The sequence below is a fragment of the Giraffa tippelskirchi genome, chromosome 12 (genome assembly GCF_054371585.1).
Source record: "Giraffa tippelskirchi isolate mGirTip1 chromosome 12, T2T-mGirTip1v1.2.pri, whole genome shotgun sequence".
Taxonomy (NCBI): domain Eukaryota; kingdom Metazoa; phylum Chordata; class Mammalia; order Artiodactyla; family Giraffidae; genus Giraffa; species Giraffa tippelskirchi.
The window spans coordinates 23,232,329-23,257,491 of record NC_137286.1 but is presented as its reverse complement, the minus strand read 5'-3'; the positions used below and the strand labels follow the sequence as shown (position 1 = coordinate 23,257,491).

Here is a 25,163-nt window from a genome sequence, read left to right as displayed (position 1 = left end):
AGAGAAATCCTAGAAGAATACCCAGAAGTATAACTTTTATGGTAGAGGAATAATGCCAGAGGAACACATATAAGACTTGAGACTCTTTGAAGAGAATGTTTGGCATTGGGAAAGAGGGTAGGAAAAGGGATTAATTGCAGAGAGATTATTAGCGAACACCCAAAATTCATAAAATCTTATCAACTGCAGAGTGGTAGACTACTTGAAAATGCAAAGACAGCTTTTGAAGGTGTGAAGATTCCTTAGAAATGACTTTCATACTCTTCTCACAAGAGGTATAATCTATTTCACCACCCATTTAATCTGAGCCAGACTTGAGATTGGTTTTGACCAACATAATACAGAAATGAGATGAGAGATACTTACTATCACCCTCCTGGAACCCTGAGACAAGGGTCTCAAGTTAGCTTTCTAAGGATGAAAGACCACATGGTGTGAAATGCCATTTAATATACACATATACTATGAATATATTAAATCATCACATAGTACACTTAAGATATCTTACATTTCTATTTGTCAATTATATCTCAGTAAAGCATTCCCAGCTGAGGTCCCCGATATATGACTGAGGCTACCTCTCACTCCATCTAGCCTCAGCCTAGCCTGACTTGAGCTAAATGAGCACAGAGGGGCCAGCAAAAACCACAATGGCAATTCGAGGAATAGAGGGCAATTATAATGGATGGCTGTTTTGAGCCACTAAATTTCAGGCTGGCCTGTTATAAGTAACTGATATACATACTCTGCCTGAAGAAGAGAAACATGGTAGCCTGCAAAGCAGATAAAAGGTTAAAACTTGAAAAGTATTTAGGAATCTCTGCTATACCATCCACAGAAAAAGGACTCTGAGACCCAAGTATCTGAGCCATGTGGCAGACTTGTTACTAAAGAGAAGCTGAACATCTAGTTTGAAGTCACTAGTTATTGAGATTATTCAGCTTTCATTGAAAACCCTTTACTCATGAAATGGCCTTCTGATAAATCTAGTTATTTCATACATAGCTGATTATCAGTTTGGGAACTTGTCTATGTGAAGGACATTTTTGCCCACTGTAAGTTAATGGCATTCTGATTTGTACATATAATATCTAGAACTTAATCACTTGGGGGTATAGTAAAAAAGTCAAATATCTGAGCAGACAGTAGATAGTGGTACCTACACAAAGATCTAGGCAACAGTCCCTATGTTTTTGGTGTATACTTATGCAAACTTTAACAAATATTAGGAAGAATTCTCTATAATAAGCATTAGTGAAGTCGCTTAGTCGTGTCCGACTCTTTGCGACCCCGTGGACTGTAGCCTACCAGGCTCTTCCGTCCATGGGATTTTCCAGGCAAGAATACTGGAGTGGGTTGCCATTTCCTTCTCCAGATCTGCTCGACCCGGATTGAACGCGAGTCTCCTGCATTACAGACAGACGCTTTACCATCTGAGCCACCAGGGAACATATAATAAGCATTATGTGTTGGTAAATAAGAATACAAACTCGAGAGTCTTAGGTATGTGAGTGAGAACTCTATTGTCACCAATTGCTAGATAGGTAGTTTTGGACACTGATCTTGGACTTAATTCTTCTTACCCCAATCCCAGCTTTCTCATCTGCAAAAAGAGGACAGAAAGGACTGAATCAACAAGGGAAGAGCTCATGAACAATGAAAACAGGATGTTTTATAAACCAGTCACACTTTTCACTGCAGTCAGGTTGAAACATAAAGCTGGTTTGTCAGTGATGTTGTGGAAGAGATTCCTGCATTGTATATGAAAAATGTTACTCACATAAAGATGGGAAATACATTCCACGAGTCTAAATGCCTAAAAAAAAGAAGTCAAGGAGAGTCAAGTCACTAGGTAATACAAATCATTTTCCTATCCTACAAAACTAGGATTTCTGGGATTCAGACCTGACTGTTCCATTTCCACAGACCAAAAAAAAAATTTTTAATGAAATTGTTGTCAGCTAACTAAATTATAGAATAAATGTTTATTTCATTTGAGAGAGTAAATTCTGTACTTTATTTAGCTTGCTCTATCTATGAGCTTCATTTTTCTTGTATTTTTTCCCTTAGGTTTCATATATAAGTGAGATCATATAGTATTTGCTTTTCTCTGTCCAGTATTTCACTTAGCATAATGCCCTCAAGGTCCATAGGCATTGTTGCAAATGAAAGATTTCCTTCTTTTAAAAAATTGAATAATATTCTATTGTGTATTCTTACCCATCTATCCATCAGTGGACACTTAGGTTGTTTCTTTATTTTGGCTGCCAGAAATAATGCTGCAATGAACATTGGGGCAGCATATATCTTTTAAAAAAGAATTAGTGTTTTCATTTTCTTTGGATAAATACCCAGAAGTGGAATTTCTGGATCATATGGTAGTTCTATTTGTAATTTTTTAAGGAACCCCTATATTATTTTCCATAATGGCTGCACCAATTTATATTCCTACCAATAGTGCATGAGAATTCGTTTTTATTTACATCCTCCCCAACACTTATTACTTCGTCTTTTTGATATTATAATAATAGCCATTCTAACATATGTGAGATGGTAACTCATTATGGTTTTCATTTGTCTGTCCCTTATGATTAATGATGTAAAGCACCTGTTGGCTCTTGAATATCTTCTTTGGAAAATTATCTATTCAGATCTGTCCATTTTTAAATCTAATTGTTTTATTATTTTTTGCTGTTGAATTGTATGAGCTCTTTATATATTTAGAATATTAGCACCTTATCAGATATAAGATTTACAAATATTTTCTTCCATTTAGTACGCTGCCTTTTCATTTTGTTAATGCTTTTTGCTGTGCAGAAGCTTTTCAGTTTGATGTAGTCCCACTATTTTTGCTTTTACTTTTGGTGTTGGGTTAAAAAATCATTGCCAAGACCTATGTCAAGGAGCTTACCACCTATGTTTTCTTCTAGGAGTTTTACGGTTTCAGGTCTTATGTTCAAGTCTTTAATCCATTTGGAGTTAATTTTTGTTTATGGCATAAGACAGTGGCTCAGTTTCATTCTTTTGCACTCTAGCTTACGCATTTGCCTACAGTTAATGTGCTATTTTTTAGGTCTTCTTTACTTGTGGAAAGCAAGTCAAACAAGAGTTAGCAATTAGTTAAAAGAGTATACAGTTCAAAAATAAATAAAGGAGTTTGAGCCATATAATCACTAAGAATACATCTTTGTCATAGTCCCTGTCTGAAAGAATTCAGAGTCTAGAAAAAGAGAAAATGTGATGCAACAAACACATTACATTACAGAGCAATAACTGCAGATGTTACACTAGATAAAATGGAGGCGGTGACCATTGCTGCTGGAAGGACAAAGGAGGAAGTGTTAAGCTATAATATCAAGTAAGATACACAAAACATTACTTAGCAATTAAAAGGTCACTGGTAACCTCTATTAACCAGAGTTACAGGCAGTTACTTTGCCTTGTCCTGGAAAGCGAATGAGGTGGGAGCTGTTGTAAAAATCTTTGAGACTGATTAAAGATATATTCAAGAAATCAAAAACCTGAGCAAATAGGTGAGCATAGTGATCTTCAGACAAATACAAAAGAATATTCAAATTTATGCACTTAAAGGATAATCTTCAAACAAATTCACATACATCAATTTGTAATTTAATGAATTAGTGAAAATAGTAGCTTCCATCACAGTTTCTCCAGACTTGTGGCAAGGGTCAGATTACCATAATCTGCAGACTACCATCTACCATTCATCATGAATGTATTTCTAGAAAAATCTCTTTGTAATCATATAAGAGAAAGTAATTCAAATAAATTTTAACACAAATGGCAATCTTCTTCCAATTTTGCAATTCAAAGTCATAAACATTAATAGCCAAGAACATCTCTAGTTCTGCTTTGCTCAGGATATATGATTAAATATTTTTGCTCCCAAACCAATCCTATCCCCTAAACTGCTCATAATTTCCAAAAATCCAAACACTTCAGCACAGAGAAAACAGAAAACAAGCAAACCAAAAAAAACCTCGTTTTTTTTTTTCTTTTTAATGTCATAAGACAATAAAGGAAGCAGTTCCTTAACATTAATGGAAGGTAGGTTTGGAATACCAAAAGTCTCTTCCTTTATTTGGCATTTCGGATTTCTCCACAATTATATTAACAACAAATTATCAAGAACCTAAGTATCTGAAAAGTGTTTAATTCAAAGAGGATAATGGTCATATTTATGCTCCCTTCTAAGAGAGTGCCTCAAAAATTGTGACTGCTTACATGAAATAAGAGAAGTTTGAAATTTAACCCCATTTCCTATCTTGTTGGCACTTTTAAATACAACTTTGTGAAAAAATTCAGAATTATCAAGGATTTTACCTTAAATCTTCTTTAAAAATAAGACAACATCCTTGTCAAGTTACTTAATCCAAACTCACTTAAGTAGTTACAAGAGTGAACTATTTCAAAGTGAACTTGAACAAAACAAGTCCGTACAGGAGCAGAGTAAGATGTGCACTCTTATTTATTTAAAAGTATTGTGTGCTGAAAAACTTCTTTAGACATAACATGTTTACATGTAACTCCTGTGGAGCTGGAGAAAAAGAAGGCTTGCTTAAAAATAAAAGCTTAAAGGAAACGTCTTTTCTAACCACTGCTCATTCCTCAGACAGGTGCAGATGCCTAAAGCCCTCCTTCCATCAAGCCCCCACTCAGAAAAGGTGCCTCCTACACACAATTTATTTGGTTGCTATAACACTTGGTTTCTATGCCACAAAGGGTTCCTTCTGAGTGGAGAGGATAAAGCCTAAGAAAAAGGGAGGGTCCGGCTGTTTCAGCGATTGATCAATTCAGGTTCTCACTTGGAGAACCTGCTTAAACACAGAGATCTGAAACACCCCGTTGTTAGGTGTCACACAGGACAAGGCGATCTCTTGGGATACACCAGGCAAGGGACTAAAATTTTAGGGGTTGAAACTACACACGCAGCAGCTCCGGATTCTTATCAAAACAATAGCGAGTGGCACATGTCAGGCGGCCCACATGCTCAGGGGGATAAAGAGGAGGCTGGTTAGGGTTGGAGTTGAACTTGTCTTAACCCCCTCCCCCAACGCCCACCGCCGAGCTCCGGGCTACGGGAAAGTGAAAACGAGGGGGCGCCCAGGGCCGGGCTCTCTTCCCCTCCTTTTCCCCCGCCCAGCCCCGACTTCTTCCTCACCCGGTCTCCCGGGGGCGGAGACGCCAAGTTCCCCGGGGCCGGGAGTTAGTCACCGAGAAGAGGCGGTGACAGAGCGCACGCTCGCTTCGCACACTACAAGGCCTAGCCGCACGGGACCGGAGGCGGCCGGCCGAGGCTCCGGTGTCCCGCGCTCCACGGCCCCCGGCCCGTCGGGGACCCCCCGTTGCTTCCCCGCGTCTCCACTCCGCTCTCACCCCACCCCCGCCCCTACCCGGGGCAGCTCCAACGTCAGGCTCCACTCCTGACTGAGGAAAACGACGCCCAGCCCCGGCCGTTTCCTGCCCCCGGGGGGCGGGGATTCCCTCCCCGGGCCGGGGGACGGCAACTCCGTGCCGCTGACCCGAGAGGGGATCCCCTCGGCCGCCGGGCGGGGATCCCGGAACTGGCCCCGGAGCGCGCGTGTGGCCGCGGCGGGGAGGGGCGAGGCGGGGAGTTTCCGCCGCTCGGCGGCCGGGTGGCAGCCGCGACTAGAAGCGGTCCCCGCGGCCGGCGGGGACCAAAGGCTCCTCCGCCCCGGCCAGCTGTCCCTCACGCGCCCCGCGGCCGGTCGGGCCGCCGGGGGCCCCCGCGCAGTCAGCGGCTCGGGCTCTAGGGGCCAGAGAAACGCGGGCCCGCGGCCACCCGTCACTTTCGAGTCGCCCGGCCAGAAGCCCGGGGCGAGCAAAGGGAGAGAGACAAAAGGACGCTGGGGAGGGAGTCCCCACACTCCCTCGCACCCCCCGCGCCCGGCCCGGCCCTTACTCGTAGTGGCGGAAGATCTCGTTGGTGACTTTACAGTAGAAAACTTCCTCGTCGGGCCGCAGGTCCGCGGGCGGCTTCTGTCTCACAAACGGCTTTCGGTGTAGCAGCGGCATCTCGCGTCCGCCCGCGGGCTCACCCGGACCCTCGGCCGCCCGCGCCGGCCCCGCTTCCCTATCAAAATTGGAGGGAAAGGAAAGCCGGTAAGGTAGGGAGCGCTCGGCAGCGGCGGCGTGGGCCGGTCCGCGCGCCGGGGGAAGCTCGGCTGCCTTTTGTGTGACTGACCCACCGCGGCTGCCACCCGAGCCGAGGTGGCTGCTGTCGCGACCAGGGTAGTGAACCCGCGGAGCCGCCCCACCTTCGCACGCCCGGCTGGCGGCTCACAATGGGGCCGGACGCCCTGCCGCGGGCGGTGCGGGAGCGGCGGCCCCCTCCCCCAGCGCCCGCTCCCTGCCCGCCGCCGCCGCCGCCGCCGCCGCCGCCGCCGGGCTCACAACGTGCTAGGCGCGCAGCCGGCCGGCCCGACGCCGCGAGGGAGTTCGCTGCGGGCGGACCCCGGCGCCGCTCCGCTTTGTTCCCCCGCTCGCCTACACTTCCCTGCCGGCGCTGGCCGGCTACCGAGCGACCACACCGAGCCCCTCACCTGCGAGCACGCCGGCTGCCACTTCTCCACCTTCTCAACTACAAAGGCGGCGAGGGGAGGCTCTGTCCCCCCGGGGGGTCGCTTCTCGCCGGCCCCGCCGCACCGCCGGCCGCCGCTTCTCCCGCTGCCACGGCCTGGCTCCGCGCGGGGGATCGCGTCCCACCGCCACTTCCCCGCCTCTCGGAGCTCCTGGGAAGTTTCTGATCTACTTTCGGCTCTGAAGGAGGAAGAGCTGTTGGGAGGAGCTTTTCACTTCTCGCTTCTACCTTTTTATTGGCTACTCGATGACTTTTACAGCCTGTCACTGATACAGGAAGAGACGGCGGAGAGCCTGGGAGAGCTACATTATTAATTAATGGAGCAACCCCTAGTGTAGAATCAGAAGCATCCTCCATGTTTGCGATTATCAGCCCAAAGATCTGGGGAGAGCGCTGGGGTTTCATAAACACATGGCTAACAAAGTAAAAGGCTTCCTCTTCAAGTCTGGCACCAGCGCTTGGTTCCACGATGGGTAAAGGATTCCGATTAAGATTTAACTTGTATTTTAAGGATGGGACGAGAGATAAGGAATAAGAAATGAATAACCTTTTGAAATTTTCTTCTTCAGAATTAGAATTCTCATGTCTAAAATAAAATACTTTGCTAGTGTAAACATTCATCTCGAAAAGAAGATACTTTTCTTGACAGCCGTGCTCTTTAATACTTAGGATAATTCAAAGATTTAGCAGAAGAAAAGACCAAAAAGAAAAGTATACGTCAGAAAATGTCATCATGCCTGTAGGACGACCCCCACATATTTAAAAACCACACCTTTAAAAAGTAATGTTTAGAATACGCCGCTGAAAATATATACAAGGATCAATATTTAGTTCAATCACCCAGAATTTCAAAGATTATGAATTTACTAGTGAAATTTCCCCTAAAACAACTTTCCCATATCTATGATTTCCATTTGTGAAACTAATTTTAATGCATATAATACATGTGACATGAATTTAAAAGAATTGTCAAAATATGTTTGCCATCTTTGTATTAAATGGTCACTTTTGCTGCCCTTGACATTTGCTTATTTGCAGATTAACATGTAAGAATGGGTCTAAAAGACTGTAAGTCTGAAGAACAGTCATTCAAAAAAGGATACAGTAATACTATGTAATGATCTCAGTTATAGAAACAATGTGGAATCATCTCTGTATCTTCAAATTAAGTACATATATACATTGGAACAGAAAATGTAAGAATTCTATCCAAATCTCAAGAGTTATTTTTAAACTTCTTTTAAGATACTTCTATGGTGGCTAGCAAAATAAAACTTTGTGATTCAAAAGTCATTAACAAAATTAATGCACCTAGTGTACAGTGGAAGAAGCTTGGAAATACTCTCAGTAGTAAGTACATTCTTTAGTCTGGATAAAGTCTTCAAAAAATTATGAATGCAAAGATTTGGTGTTTTAAACTGGTCTCCAATTAGTACACTAAGTGATAATATAGAATTCCCTACCTAGAAAGTAACTTCCCAGATAAAAATGTTAGAACCCACAAAGATAAACTCCAAATGGGGTCAAGGAGGGTGGATAATTTTCAACCAGTATTGAACCATCAACTCACAATTCAAAATCCCACCTTAAGCTAAAATTAGATGAAATTTTATCTGATTATATAGTATTTATATTTCTTAGATCTCACTATTTCCTAAGCTAAAATAATCTTGTTAAAATCATGATCAAAAATAGTAATGTTGATTTTACTTTTATTAAATACAAATTTTTAAACAATTGGATTCTTTATACTAACCTAAAATTAAAATTTTACTCTAACTTCAAACTACTACCATCTAATTTTCTCTACTACCATATCCAAATTTCAGTACCAATTCTCTGAGTTACATACATAGGATTTACTTTAATTTCTGATATTTAATCATTGTTATACATAGATATTATTTTAGAACATGTTTAGTAAGTTACAATTAACATATTCAAAGTTTATTTTTATATGCTTATATTTGATCAAATCGATTGCATAGCTAAGGTACCTCAAAATAACACTTCTAAAATTATCCTACATGTTTACTACTGAAAACTTACCTAATGTATTATTAATTTCGTATGTTTGTATCATGATCACCTTCTTGCTTCTTTACTACTTCTAGACTTTTGAGAGTGACAAGCTGATTGCTGTATTCAGAAAGTAGTTAAAGGATACTGTCGTGAAATAGGACTTTGTGTTTTTAAAAAATTGAAAACATTGTAAAGGAAACTATGAAAGTTAGAGTATCACAAAGAAAAAAAACAATGAAATTAAAATTTTATCAATTTAATTCAGTTAAACATTCATCCTCCATTTATGTGCCAAGACACTGTACTAGCTGATGTAAGGAATACAATATAAATGTATCCTGACCTCAAAAAATGTATAATCTTGTAGGAAAGAGATGATGTAAGGGCAAATAACTAATACAAGAATTGTGTGAGTCCTAATGACCGTGAGTAATACAATGCAAAAAGAGACATAGAAGAGATTAAAAGAAAATATAGAAGGGGCACCCAGGGTGGGTCCTAAATGAAGTCATTCACAGGGCATGATTTGAACGGCAATAGAAAGCTCATGTTCCAGCATATCCTCTCAAGTCTCAAGATGCAACCCTCCACTGCATTACCCCTCTGGATAAAGAAACCAGTGGCCCCCACTAAAATGTAAAGTGTAAATATACTAGTTAGGCAGGACATATACCAATCTAATACCATCAAGACTAGTTTAATATTTGAGAAGGTATACTGCCTTGCATAGGTGAAGACAAGACTATGAAATATGTATTTTTTAAAAGCTTGAGCTAGAATACTTTGCCTGTCTTCTATTGACTGATTAAAAAAGGCTTTACTTAGGTGATTTGGTGAGACAGTAGTTATCTGGAACTGAAAGAAAGCTTTGGGAACTCAATTCTCTCATTTTGCAGCTGAAGAAATGGAAGTTCAGGAACTGAAATCTAGGCCTCCTGACTCCTTGTCTAGTCTCTTTAGACGTGGATTTGATAACGTTTAACTTTCTTGTATACCCTACTTGCACTGTATCTATAAATAAGCTAAAATACTATTACAGATCCTTCCTAAACTGCTAAAATGTGTAAGGGGATAAGATACACTACTCATGATCAGAAACAATAGTTTTTGAGAATTATCCAGAAAAGCAATCGGGGTAATACAAATCTTAAATTTGTCCAATTGAAGAGCTGACAAGACCTATCTCCATGCTTCAGTAAACACATCTAACAAATACAAACACTTCATGTCCCTTGCCTCTAAGTAGCAGTTATACAGGTATTTAGAGGATAGCTGAGAAAGGTGTCTTATAAATATATACAAGGAATATCTTCAACTTCATAACTCCTTTCCTTAGTATCTTAGTATCTAGTCTCAACTCTATGATCTCTTTTTATGTGCGTGCATGCTTGCTAAGTTGCTTCAGTTGTGTCTGACTCTGTGTGACCCTATTCACTGTATTCCGCCAGGCTCCTCTGTCCATGGGATTCTCCAGGCAAGAATATTGGAGTGAACTGCCATGCAATCCTCTAGGGGATCTTGATCCCTTTTTAATGTCTTTATAATTCATGGAAATTTTGCCTATAAAAGGCTTTTATATATTGTTCTTTAGAAGCAATGAGTACCCAAAACCATTGGCCTTGTATTAGGATCAAGGTGCTATACCTTAGCTGCCCATTGAAATTACCAGAGGGGTTTTTGAAAGATACTGATGCTTGGGTCATATCCTAGACTAATTAATACAATCTCTGGGGTAGGGACCCCGGTGTTTGGGGTTTAAAAATCAACTCAGATAAAAAAAAAATCAACTCATGATTCTAATGTACTGCCAAGTTGAGAACTACTAAGAGGAGATTGGATTGTTAATGCTGAAGTAGCAATGTTGGCAATTTTTGAATTCATTTTTTATTCAACCCCTTGTGATTAAAGATATGAATTATGGGATGGTAAGTAGGAGTTAAAAGAATGTCTGTGGCCATCATCATCATCACAGATATAGTTTACATTTAATGAATGCTTCCAGCTTGTCAAGCATTGTGCTAAGGGCTTTAAATGAATCGTCTCATGGCAGTTCTCTCAACAAAGTACTATTTATCATTTCCATTTTACAGATGAAGCCACTGAGGCTCAGAGAGGATAATTAAGTAGGTTGCTCAAGGTCAGATAGTCCAGGAACAGAAAAAATGAAATTATCAACTCTATGGAGTCCAAACTCCTTACTACTACTCTATATTTCCAAGGGACTGATTTGCTAATCTAGCTCAGATATAAATTGAAGCAGGGAAATTGAGCCAGTGCACTAAACAATGCATTTAGAACTTGTAATGATCAAGAATGTTTGTTAGAGCAAACCATGGAGAATTTTTAAAATTATCTCAGAGCAGGGAAAGCCTAAGTATTATAACTCACAGTCTCAAATCCATAAAGATAATTCTATAAAATAAAAGTCTCTGCATGACAAAGGCTACCACAAAGTTGGAAGACAAATAGCAAACTGGGAAAATAATTATTTGCAACTCACTGACAAAGAGATGGTTTCCCTAATGTATAACTTTCTGTTTTCCTGTCATATAATAATAAATCACAATAAGCCAAGATACACAGGAAAAAGAACATAAATGGCTTTTAAAACATATGGAAAGATTCTCAACATCACCCATAATAAGAAAAATGTAAATTAAAACTACACAGAGATGACATTTTTCATCCTTCAGATTTGCAAAGATCACCATCATATGTTGGTAAGTCTGGGGAAACAGGTACAACCTCTGTAAAGGGCAAATTGGTGATATTTATCCAAAATTACAAATGTACATAAAATCTCCATCTCTAGGAAGATATCCCATAAGTATATTTGAATATTAGACTCTATTTTGGCTTTGTTAGAAATAGCATAATCTTAAAATTAATGGAAGTGTCCATAATTAAACAAAGTATGATGTGTTCATACAATGGAGTGGTATGCAGACATAAGAATGAGAAAGTAAAAAAAAGTTCATTAAAATATGCATTTAATGTATATTAAATGCAGACTTAATGTATATACATATTTGCTTGATACATAAAATGCATCTGGAAAGACACTGTAAAATAACACACTGGTTGCCTCTGGGAAAAGAGTTGCTGGGGGACAGGGATCAAAGGAAGATTTTTCACTTGCAGAAAGTTGAATAAAAATTTTTAAGATACAGAGATTAGATGGTAAGCTGGCAGGTCAGGACAGATAGCTAATATAATAAAGTCCTCAACACAACAATTGGAAATAAGTTTAGAATTGCAGATACAAAGTAAAAAATGTCTGTTAAATATTTTACAAGGCCTAGCACAGTGCTTTTTCCATGACAGGAGTTCGATACATATTTGTTGGATGGATGAGAAGTTAGATGGATATATAAAATACAAACTTAATTTCATTACAGTGAAAGAAACAGAGTTGGATGGGTGGCTGCTTTCATCTTATCCTACAAATAGCATTTAGATTACACACAACGGAGAAACTCTAGACTACGTTAATTATTATCCCTATATCAGTTTACAGAAAAAGTTATACTATATTCAGCCAAATAGATTAATTATTGTTTTTAAAAATAAGACATATAAGGAACAAGTAGAAAGTTTTAAAATTTGAATTACAGGGTTCTTATTTTTATCAATTGCAAAACTAATTTTTAAGTTTTAGTTTATCTGTAGTAAATAGCTACCAGATAAAAGTTGCACTAATATTTGCCGTTTCATTTACTAATTTCTGTTAATACTGAGTATAAAATACTGGAATATACTACTTTGTTCCTCTTTCTCTTTAGTGTTAAGGCTACAACCTATTATCATCAGATATCATTTTAAATATTACTATGTATTTTAAAAAATCTTTAAAAAAAATTTACTACCATGCCTGGAACACAGTAGGCACTCAAATCTATTATAGAAATGTATTAAGTTCTTTCATTTTTTTCCTTATAGTATTTAAATAATTATTATTTATAATATTTGCAATTAGGACCACATCTTTTTTACCAGTTAGCTCAAGTGGTTGAAGCATGGTATTCATGGCATACTGCAAGTCTGACACCAGTAACTAGCCCCATATTGCAGTGTATCCACGGACTGCCTGGCAATTATGGATGAAGAGATAGAATTAAGAACAGTTAAAATTCGGAAACCAGTTCTGAACATTTAATTCTAATCTAAGAGTTCCTGGCGAAACATGCTAATGTTATTCTAAGACATTTAGGATTTTCTTCCTCTTACCTCCGCTGCCATCATCAGGCCTAGAACCCAGTAGTCATGCTACTATCCTATTTTCTCTAGTCTAAATGTTTAGGTCAAAACACCCATCTTTTATTGTCTTAGCACAACTGAAATTTATCTTTTTCAGCTGAAAAAACTTTTTCAACTAGCAGTAAGATGTTTCTCAATGACTTGCTAGCATCTAGACCCCATATTCCTGGCATCTAGAAACTAGTTTACCTACCAGAATAAACATCTTCCCTATTTTAAGAACAAAAACCAAATTCCCCAATAGTAAATGCCTCTCTTTTTTTCCATTTCAATCTTCCCTCTTAAAATAAAGACCTCACTTCTAGGTTCCAGTGTGGTAGGCAGAATAATAGCCCCCAAAGATGTCCATAGCCTATTTCCCAGAGTCTGAATGTTACTGTACATGGCAGAAGAAACTTGCGGATATGATTAAGGTTAAGGGCCTAGAGATGGAGCAAGCTGCCTGGATTATCCAGGTTGGCCTGATCTAATCCTGGCAACCCACTCCAGCATTCTTTCCTAGAGAATACTAGGGATGGAGGAGCCTGGTGCACTGCCGTCTATGGGGTCGCACAGAGTCAGACAGGACTGAAGCAACTTAGCAGCAGCAGCAGCAGCAGCAATCATGTGACTGCTCAAATGTAGAGAACCTCTTCTGGGTGTGGTCAGAGATAGAAGGGAGGACTGAATAAAGGTCAGAGGGATATGATGTTGCTGGTGTGGAATGGAGAAAGGGGGCCATAAACCAGAGAATGCAGTGATCTCTAGAAGCTAGAAGAGGCACAGGAATGGATTCTCCCCTGAAAGCCTCCAGAAAGGGACATGAAGCTGCCTACACCTTTATTTTGCCCAGTGAGACCTGTGTTGTGGACCTATCACTAAGTTTCTGGTAAGTTTTTACAAAAGCAATAGAAAAATAATATATCCAGTGATGAAAATCTCAGCTGATTTTCACAGCAATAATGAATGATACCTTTGAACTTGAATGAATGATTTAGCCCTTTCGAACTGAGGTTATTAGCAATTCCTACTTCTAGAGTTTTCTGTTATGATTCCTCCAACTTCTACCTCTCCAAGTTGCAAAAATTCATCTAGTTATTTCATAATGCATTTTTACCTTAACCATACACAACCATAATATATATACAGTTAGAATCAGCTGTATATAGTAAGAAGATTATCAGTGAAGGAAGACTTTTCCCCCTCAGTAGTTTCTGTCTCCTCAGACCTCCTTAGGGTCTGGCTCCATCCATCGTCCCTCTATCGAATATATCAGGCTTTCCTTCACCACTGAGATCTCTGCCCTTAGGCTGTAATCTAGCTGCCAGTTTCTTTCATGAGGGTGGGGGTGGGGAGGAGATTAAGTACATCTTTCTTGATCTCCAGCACTATTTCTTTTTCTCAACCAACATTTAAAAAAGGAAACCTATGCTCCTTGTTTCTACTTCTTTATTTCTCAACCTTCTGTAGCTTCCTCATACTCCTCCCTGAAGCTGCTTCTGATTCTAAACCCCTAACTGCCAAATCCAATAGACTCTAACCAAGGAGGAGTCCCCCTTATTCATTCTGTTCCTTGGCATCCTCTCCTGCATTTGGCCTTGTGACACACTCTGCCCTGGCTTTCCTTCTATCTCTCTGAACTGCCCTGAGCGTCTCTGTGGTCGCCTCTTCCTCCCCAGCCTATTCCCTAAACCCTGGTGCTTCCCAGCTCTCTTCCGTCCATTCTCTCCTGTCACTCTTCAGGGAAGCCTCCTCTAAACCAACATCTCCTCCGGACTACATCAACTGCCCCTATTCTCACTGAAACATGAGCTTTTCTAGGGTCTTCCTGTTCCCTTGGGGACTCCACCACAGCTGAAGATTTTTTCAGATGAGGAATGAGTCAACAAACCGACATTTTATGAAGATTAATCTAGGTGTGGTAGGTAAGACTGACTGTATTGAGTGGGGCCTGGAGGCAGGGAAACCAATCGAGAGGACACTGGACAAGGACGAGTAGGGAATGACAACAGCCTGAATCTTGCCTTGGCAATGGAAAGGAATAAAAGCCGGGAGAAATATTTCAGTGGATGTATTTAGTGACAGAACTTGATTACACATCCAGGGAGAGAGAAGAAAAGTCAGACATGATTCAGAAATTTCAGAAATGGGAGACTAGAAAGGTCACAATTAACAAAGCTGGGGCAGTCAGGTGTAGAAATAGGTTTGGGAGGAAGATGAAGCATTGGATTTTAGATATGGAATATCAAAGCAATGATGCCCTACAGGCATTTGGAAGACTGGGCTCAGTGGGAAATAACCCACCTGCATTGCAGGAAATGCAAGAGATCAGGTTTGATTCCTAGGTCGAGAAGATCCCCTGGAGGAGGAAATGGCAACCCACTCCAGTATTCTTGCCTGGAAAATTCCATGGACAGAGGAGCCTGGCGGGCTACAGTCCATAGGGTCACAAAGAGTCGGACACGACTGAGCGCGTGCACACACACACACAAAGTTGATGGGTATACAAAAGTAAATAATACTTACTAAATAAATAAAACTCTTGATACTCTTTCTGCTCTTCAGGTGCTCGACCCAAGTATCAGGATGCTCTAGACTCTCACCGGCACTCCAGAATTCCTCACTGGTATTCGCACCATGAATCAGCCCCAGCATTTGCTTTCTGCTGCCTCTTCCTGTTCTATCATTGGAAGGTATTATGAAACACATGCTCTCTAATCTTAGGGCCTCATGGACACCCTAACGTTTTTTAAAGCCATCTCTATTGACCACTCTACAAGTTTTTCTGACCCTCTTCATTTTTCTCAAGACTCCAACCTCATCTACCTTTCTTAGCTGCATCTTGCCTCCTCATTTATTTACAAAATCTGGGCCACTCAGTATGACTTCTGTTCTCAACCCAAATTTTCTTTTCACCTCACCCTCTTTTCCTTCTCTGCTGTCTTCTTTCCAAGGCTACTGCTGTGCTTTTGACCATATTTTTTTCAACCTCTAGGATCTTATCCCATGCTTGTTTCTTTAGTATCTCCCCTCAGTTGCTCCTTTTTTGACCTGCTAACAAATTCAAGCCCACATTATCCTTTAAAAAACCTTTTTTTCCTTCACTTTGATTCCCTCAGAACTACCAACTTATTACTCTTTTTTGGTGTTACTAAGTAATATAAACTTTACCACTGTATGTCATCTTGATAGTGGCTTAAATTCTCACTACAGCAGTTTTATTTATGTATATCCTGTATGTTTATCTCGCAGACTCCAAAATTTAAGTTTCAGTAGGGCAGAAATCATATGGTAAATTAATCATAAAATGTTTTCAGCTACAATTAATCAAGAAATAATTGTGAGATTTGGGAGGCTGACTTCTGAAAAACAATAAATAATATAGTACTACTTTGCCTTTATCTATTTCCAAGGAGTTAAAATTGTAAATGCATTGGAGTTGTCATGTGATGGTTATCTCTTAGTCATAAGTCAATTTTTCTGATGTCTGTAACAATAGCAATTATACTCATTTAAGAATATAAGCACAAGTCTTGGGTGATCCCTATAGCAACAAATGTAGATGCTAGCACAAGAAATGGGCATTCCAGTTTTAAATTTAGAAGACATCATGAGAATACTAATTTTTCCCATTATTAATTTAGATACAATTAATCTTACTTCATAAAAGTTATTTATGTTTTAGAACTTTCTAGCAGGAAAGTTGACAGTGCTTTCCCTTCTCTGCTCTACACATACACCTAATTCTCCTTCTAGCATAAAAAGTTACCTTTCTTCAGTTAAAAAATAAATAAATTAAAAAAAAGCTACCTTTCATCCTTGTCCACTATACTGCCTTTCTAACTGTTGATGAAGTTAGAGAAAATGCCGGAATGTATTGCTAAGTATTTGGATTTAAGAGCTGAAGAATGAGCTGTGTAAAAACTAACTGTATAACCAACTTTTAGAAAAAGTTATTTTTGTAGTTTCACAAAAATAAAATGTGTATTTTATGTTATCTCAACAAAATTAAGGCCCCACAGCTAGAAAACTCCTGAAAAATATCTAAAGACATTATGATCTATAATACAGCAAGTTTATTCCTTTTAATTAAGTATAAAAATTAAATTAAAAATCATATAGAGAGCAACTTTTAGGTGTAAAGCTCTTTGCCAAGCACTGAGCTGAATATTTAAATATAAGAAAGTCATAATGGCTCAGATTAAAGGTTTATGTTACATACATGTATAGGAGAACTACATTCCATATTATTATTCTTGTCTTAGAGATAATAAAGCTGAGGTATAGCAGGGTAAAGAAATCACCCAAGATTCCTCTTCTATGTAGGTAGAAGAGCTGGGATTAGAATTCAGATCGATTAGATATCAAAGTCTATTTATTCAATAAATATTTCTGAGTGCCTTTTATATGTTAGATACTGTTCTAGACACTTGGGCTTCATCAGGGAAGAAAACAAGATCCCTGAACTTGTGGCATTAATATTTGTTAGCTGACAACACCTCTGTCTTCTCACCTGCCACCTATCTACACACGTAAAGATGAATTTATTTTCCCAAGATTAACCCTTCTACTGAGGCTGTTGATTTTATCACCTATATCATAAGTCTCCTTTGAAACCCAGCTTCATTATTGCCTCTTTCACTGGATCCATCCAACCACATTAAGTATACATGTCAAGTCTCATCTTGAGAGATGACTCTATGTCCCTATTTTCATTTCTTTTTCTCACTCCAAACCATACCCCACATACCACAGCACTCTTCTAACCCTCTGCTACCTCTTTTTCCTTCCAAAGGTTGTCTGCAGTCCTCATGTCTCTCAATTTGTCTACAACATTTAAGCATTCTGACCACTCCTGAAAACTCCTTCCTTGACTGATAAGAAGTCAGTTTATCCTGGCTTTAAAAGAACTGTATTTCTACATCCATACGAGTATCTTTAAGAGAGAAATAGGACCATCTCCTGTCATCACAGTAAGATGTTGCATAAGACAGAAAATTAGCTAAATTTTTCTTGAAATCATCTAGAGGAATTTTTCCTTTTACATTTTAAGAGCATTCTAATACAAACAAGAAGACACATATTCATATTTATTGTATCATACATTTTACTGAAAAGTAGAGATAACCACAAGCTAGTATAAAAGTCGGATATCATTTCTACCACTCAGAAGGTGACTCAGACTGCTTCTGACTCAAGTAATACACTCAGAACCAGATACAAAAATTTAAAAAGCATGGATTTGGAATCATTTAATGGTAGGACAAAAAGTTCCACATAAATCAAGTTTATTTCAGCCCAGTACTACAACAACTTAGTGCCTCTAAATCATTAAGAAAAGACAAAATGATATTCAACATACTATTCAAGAGTCTCAATGTGTATATATATTACATATACTATATGTATACTTATACATGCACTTTTAAAAAATCCTTTCCACTGTGAGTTACATGGAACAGTGCACAAAATAAACATACAGCTCAATGAATTATCACACACACACACACACACACACACACACACACACACACACAGAAAGAAAAAACCACTACCCTGGTAAAGAAAGAGAAGGTAGCCTGTACTCCATTGTTTATGAGATTCATCTATGTTTTTACACATGGCTGTAGATTATTCATTTTCATCACTATATGGCATTCTGGCATAAGCATTCACCATAATTTATCATTCTTCTGTTGATGAATATTGGTTGTTTGCAGTTTTTGCCTATGAATATTCTTGTGCCTGTTTCTTGGACATGTGAGTGTGTAGATAGGAGTGAAATAGGACACACATATTTTTAGCTTTATTAGATAGTCAAACTCTCTCAAAGTAGTCATACAAATTGGCATTCTCATCAGAAGCATTATATTAGTTCTAGTAACTGCATACCCTCATTCAGACTTGGTATTGTCTCTTTTTTAGCCATTCTGGTGAGTATGTGGTAATACCTCACTGTAGTTTAAATTTACACTTTCCTGATTGCTAATGAAGTTAATTACCTTTTTGTTATGTTTGTTGGCCATTTAGATTTTTCTTTGGTGATACTTGTTTACATTTTAAAAGATTTTGATATTAAGTGGTTGAAATAAACAGAATAATTTTTGTTAGGTGGAAGGGGGGTAAAAGAACCGCTATTAAAAATGCTTTAATTTTGCTTCTGGGCTCTCTGAGCAAGGCAAGAAAAGACCCAAAGTCGCTCTGTACAGCAAAGGAGAGTTATTGTTTCTACTGACTCAGCTTAAGGCCAGCAAATATAGAGAAAATGTTATTTTGTTAATAGGCGTTAGAGAAATTTGTCTATGTTTCAAAGCTTACTAGGTAAATTTTGCGGAGTCTAAAAGAACAAAGAGGCTGGAGCCAGAGGTATACTGCTTAGAGAGAAAGCATTAGCTTAAAGAATGGACTTCAGTCAGTTTCTAGTGGCTTTCGGTAGCAGCAGAGAGTCTCAAAAACAAAAAGAGTATTTTCAAGAGAGAGTATAAGCCTGACTGGTTCTCCCCCATAGGCTGAAAGTGAAGCTGCAAGTGGGGGCTGGGATGGGGGGGACAGCGAACCACTGGGTGATCATATATGGGAAATTCACAAATACAGAAGTTTCACTTCCCCTCCACGTCAGATTATTGAAGCTTTTGGTAAATTCTGTCCTATCAGATGAGAAGAATCCCTTATTTGCCAGATATACCTATAATAGTTCAAGATAATCCATCATGCTGGAGAAACAACAGGCTGTTGCAGAAAGCAAATGCCTTGGTAAGATAGGAGTTTCAATTTTCCATTTGGTACACAAAGCTTTGGGAAATGAAGTTTCCTTATCTATAAAGAGTGGAGGTAGATTCCAGGCTCATAAATATTTCTGCACAAATTCAACCAAAACTTCGAGATATATGTAGATTACAATCAATAATATCTAATCTAGAAAACAGAATGCTATGGAAAGCTTTATTGTTATTCATTTTATAAAGTTAGACTAATGTGAGAATAAAATCTGAGGTACCCAGCGTACACACACACACACACACACACACACAAAAGAAAGCCACAGTATGACTCAGGGAACTCAAAGAGAGGCTCTGTGACAATCTAGAAGGGTGAGATGGGGAGGGAACTGGGAGGGAGGTTCAGGACAGAGGGGACACGGGTGTACCTATGGCCGATTCTCACTGATGTACGACAGAAAGCCACAAAATTCTGTAAAGCAATTACCCTTCAATTAAAAAAATAAAGTGGCAAAAAAACCCAGCAGATTAACACTGTTTATGAAAACCGATGCCAAAATTCCCAAATAAAATACTAGCAACCAAATTCAGTGGTAAAGTAACAGAAAAACACACCCTAACCAAGTGGGGCTTATTTCAAGAAAGAACAGATGGTTCAACATTAGGATAGCAATAAATTAATTTCACCACATTAAGGGATCAAAAGAGTAAAAATCCAAGAGTGCTTTGAGACAGAATGAAAGAGAACTTGATCAGATTCAATGTCTGTTCCTGGTTTGTAAACAAACAAAAGGGTAAATGAAGACACAATAAAGCTTATGTTTTATAAGGCAAAACTCATCTTTTTTTTTTTTCAAAATTCAAACTTAACATTAAAATTTTGGTTACATTTCCACCAAAATAGAAAACAAAAAATCCCCAGAATTGTTGCTATTCCGCATATTTTTTCAGGAAGTTAGTTAATAAATGAGATAAGAAAAGTAAATAAGAGGTATAGTCTCAAAAAAAAAAAGAGAAATTATGACTGTGTAGATGACGTGAAACCAGAACACCAAGAGTCAACTATAAAACTACTACTACTACTAAGAGAGTTTCAGAAAAATGTTTGGTCACAAGAGAACTTTCCCACAGAGTAGCAGTAACCATTTGGAAAATATAAGGGAAGAAAGATCCCACTCAAAAAGTGCCCAGACTGAGAGTGAAGGGTACATAGCATCTCTCTGTACATTTTTTAAACAACTTCCCGTGACTCTACCATAATTTCAAAATAAAAAGTTTAAGATGGGGGGATTCCCTGGTGGTCCAGTGGTTAAGACTCTGAGCTCCCAATGGAGGGAGCATGGGTTCGATCCCTGGTTGGGGAACTAAGATCCCACATGCTGTGTGTCCAATAAATAAAATAAAAATAAAACAATTTTAAAAGAAAAAGTTTAAGATGTTACACAACTCACCAGTGGAAGCTAAGAAAAAGAACTTCTGAAATCTGTGGTGTGCCAGACCCTTACTGGATGCACCTAGAATGCTCTTTCCAATGAAAAATGGGACTTAACAAAACAACACATGGAGATAGATGGGTTCATTGCCCTATCTGGAATGCAAGTTTTCTATTGTAAATCGAGCTATCATACCATCCTGTGTGTGCTAAGTCATTTCAGTCACGTCCAACTCTTTGTGACCCTATGAACTGTAGCCTGCCAGACTCCTCTGTCCATGGGATTCTCCAGGCAAGAATACTGGAGTGGGTTACCATGCCCTCCTCCAGGGGATCTTCCTGACACAGGGATCGAACCCAGGTCTCCTGCAGCTCCTGCACTGCAGGCAGACTCTTTACTCCTGAGCCACCAGGGACGCCCACACCATCATGAACTCTCTACTTTTCCACTATAGACATGCTGCCCTTTCTATTATACATAGGAGTAAAATCAGTGGTCAATGTTTTTATTCACCCTCCCACCAAGAGTAAGACTAATCATGCCTTATCTCTGCAACCTGAGAGATCTCTTTTCTACTTTTAGGCTTTCATGTTCATTTTAACTTGATTTTACCTTTTAAAAAAGGCTGGGCCAAAAAAGGCTGTGCAGGCACCCATTATAACACGATCTGGGCCCAACCTTGTCTATACGTTGTCCTAGTGTCCTCCCCTCAAAGTTACACCCCCACTCACACATTTCAGCTCTATTCCTATGCTGGTTCTGTTCTTCCTCAGAGTTCCTGTAAGCCCCCTGATCTAACCCACTAAAAACACCACTCTGATGCCTCTATGCTACAGCAACAGCAACACTTCACTTTTCTAGAAAGGTCACTGGGTCTTGGGCTTCCCTGGTAGCTCAGTGATAAAGAACCTGCCTGCCAATGCAGTAGATGTGGGCTCGATCTCTGGGTTGGGAAGATCCCCTGGAGTAGGAAATGGCAACCCACTCCAGTATTCCTGCCTGGGAAATCCCATGGACAGAGGAGCCTTGAGGGCTACAGTCCACGGGGTCACAGAAGGGTCGGACACGACTTAGCAACTAAACAACAGCTGCCACCTTGGTTCATATGGTGGCTCAATGCCACTCAGTAGAAAAGTAAGATTCTTTGGGACTTGCTGTCTATATTTATTTAGTCTCTGACTCTCCTAGGACTTAGCTTCACAACCAAAAGCATATTCTCTCTATTCTAACAAAGTAGCAGGTTTTGTTTTAGACTGAATATTGCTTGAATCTTTTGAACGGCTTCAGGCTTACAAATCATCTATTAGTAACATAACTTTCTATGCATGTCCTCAAGGACAGCCTAAAATTTCATTTGGCTGTGACTCTGTTCTTCATAATAATGGGTTTCACAACCAGGTAGGCGCCTGTATCTTCTGGAGTCCACTCCTACTGTATGTTCAGACCTTGGGAAGTATATTCAAATGTTGATTCCCAAGAGGCAATCAGCACAGAAGGTTCTCAGCAACTCGCACTTATCTGTTTTTTGCATTATCTTTGTACAGTTTAAAGTCTGAAGCAAAGTAGCAGGTCCAATAAAAAGCTAAATTTGAACTGTCGTGTTTCTGTTTGTCTTTTAACTTTACAAACACATTCCAAAGCTGTTGCAACCAGTCTGTTCAAGAACAAAAGCTCATTAGTGTGTGTCAACAGAGAAAATATAAATTGCAATAACTTAGGGCTAAAATTTCTAAAATAAGCAGGACCTAGGAAAGTTCTTACATAACTTTAATTGGCCCGAAAAAAAAGCGACTATTGCCTCCAAATTTTGTACAAGTCAGATATAATTGCATAGACCAAGCCCTTGTTTTGCAAGTACAGATTAAGAATACATATTAGACTAAGCACTATCTTCTCAAGGAAGCACTTCCTGTACTCCCGCCCCCAAACACCCATAATGCTGAAAATCTCTTTCTTTTTGTCCTTACTCCCTTACAGAGCTCCTGTAACACACTGTATCCACTTGTTTGTATGTCAGTATTCCTGGGATAGGAGTGGGCCTTCCTCCCCTAAAATAAGACCTGACCCTATTTAATAGATCTTGAGTGAAGGAATATGAACAAATGAACACTAGAAATAATCTGGGCTGTATTTTCTGCATCTCTATTGTATGAATTTATAGAGATTTGAAGTAGTTTTTCCTTTTTTGAATCATGAACAAGGTTGAAATAAGTACATGTTTTAAAAAGTGGGCTTCCCTGGTGGCTCAGATGATAAAGAATCTGCCTGCAATGCAGAAGACTCACAATGCAGAAGACCTAGGTTTGATCCTTGGGTTGGGAAGAATCCCTAGAGAAGGTATTGGCTACCCACTCCAAAGAGATTTAGTCTCTGCTATTAACTTTATTCACTAAACTTCTGGTAGTGGTAGGCACTCAGTTTTCTCAGTGGTGGGTTAACGAATCTATAAAATCAGAGGTTTAAATTAGATGCTTGACACAGAACCAGCTTATTCATAGATTTCATGAGGCCCCTCACATTATTTCATAGTATAAAAACATAGCTTCGTGCTTTAGAAAAATTGGTATCATGAACAGGGTCTCTGAAGTGATTGTTATTACTTTTAGGAAGGTATTTTTTGTTTTCACATGACCATATCCTTGTGCATCAGTAGGATAGCACTTTTGTTAACACCCCTGTTACAGCACTTGTTACTTTGTAGTATAATTATTTGCTTCCTTAATGGCTTCCCTCATTAGACAGGTAGCTCCCCAACCACAGGGCCCAGTGCTGCTGTATTTGTGCATCTTTGTATTACCCCCTCCAGCACATGTCTGATGCACTGTGGACATCTATAAATATTTCTTGAAGAATGAATTCATTTTCAGCGTCTTAGGTCCACCGTGAACTAGTATAAGCTTAAGATTTCACGTATCTCTAAAGGAGCTCTGTTGTTGAATAAAGGAGTTTTCCTAGTTATTTTAAACTCCTTTGTATTTCTCTGTGACTTGTGGCATTATTGTTATTTAAATTTTAATATTTCACTTTAAATAGGTAAGAGAGCATATTAACCAGGAACTGATTCATATATTGGGGCTTCCCTGGTGGCTCAGTGGTAAAGAATCTGCTTGCCAGTGCACAAGACATAGGAGACTCAAGTTCGATTCCTGGGTTGGGAAGATCCCCTGGAGTAGGAAATGGCAACCTAAATCCAATATACTGAGGAGCCCAGCGGGCTACAATCCATAGGGTCGCAAAGAGTTGGATGCAACTGAACACACACATACACACGATTCATATATCAAGTGGGTAGATCACAGCATTTAATTACCTATGAACTGTTTGTTAGAAGGGTTGTGAATTTATTTTAATATCTGCAAAGGTTTTTACCATGCTGGGTTGCAAGATGATCAAGATTAATGCATCATTAGGAAGAGTACAACCACAATTTGCATGTGCAAATTTGAAAGTACATCTAACATACCATTTCAAATTCTGTAAGAAGACATGTAAATGTTCCACATCATGGCTACCACCAAAAAACAGAAATAATTTAGATTTTTACTAATGCTTTTTATAGTCAATAATGTGTAGATAAAATATTTTATCTGTTAATAGAACTTAGTCTTCAGCTACATTCTAGGAGCATTTTTGTTTTGATTTATTGCTGTGGTGGTTGTGAATACAATTAGCTCCCAAATTACTTTATCTCTAAAGCATGCCTATATTTCATGGTAAAACCACTTACTTCATTGTCCTTTAATTCTCATGATCCAATCCATAAAAAAACTTTTTGTTTCTTTTAAATATCACACAAATCAAATTTAATTTTCCTACCACCACCACGAACACCATCCAAATGCAAACCAATCATCCCTGGCTTCAAATAGTTCCATGCCCTCTTGCTCCACCTGTAGTTATTCTTCCTTCTCTCTTAGCAGGTCTCCATGCTATAGATTTTCTTTTTTTAATAAGACCTAATCATGTCACTTTCAACTCTACAACCTTCATTGTCTTTCCATTGTCCTTAAAGCCCACACTCCTTAGCACAGCCTCCAAAATCCTGGTCATTCTAGCCTCTCACCTACTCCAGTTCCTATTCCAATCACTGCTTGGGCATCCTTCTTATTGAAACTCTCTTTCAGTCCCTGG

At 39.2% G+C, this 25,163-nt stretch overlaps 1 protein-coding gene across 19 annotated transcripts in view; it reads right to left on the bottom strand.

Annotated features, from left to right (window-relative positions):
* Positions 1–25,163, bottom strand: part of BAZ1A (bromodomain adjacent to zinc finger domain 1A) — a 123,913-nt gene that overhangs the window by 73,695 nt on the left and 25,055 nt on the right. For 5 of the 19 annotated variants that reach the window (XM_081547955.1, XM_081547951.1, XM_081547957.1 and 2 more), the window contains one exon: positions 5,945–6,115. The exons of 4 other annotated variants lie outside the window; for them this stretch is intronic. In XM_081547955.1, the coding sequence (XP_081404081.1) occupies positions 5,945–6,057 (113 nt within the window). In that variant the 5' untranslated portion in view covers positions 6,058–6,115. Of the gene's footprint in view, positions 1–5,944; positions 6,116–6,226; positions 6,804–25,163 lie in introns of those variants that run through there. 10 more of the 19 variants (XM_081547959.1, XM_081547953.1, XM_081547961.1 and 7 more) reach the window with 4 other exon arrangements.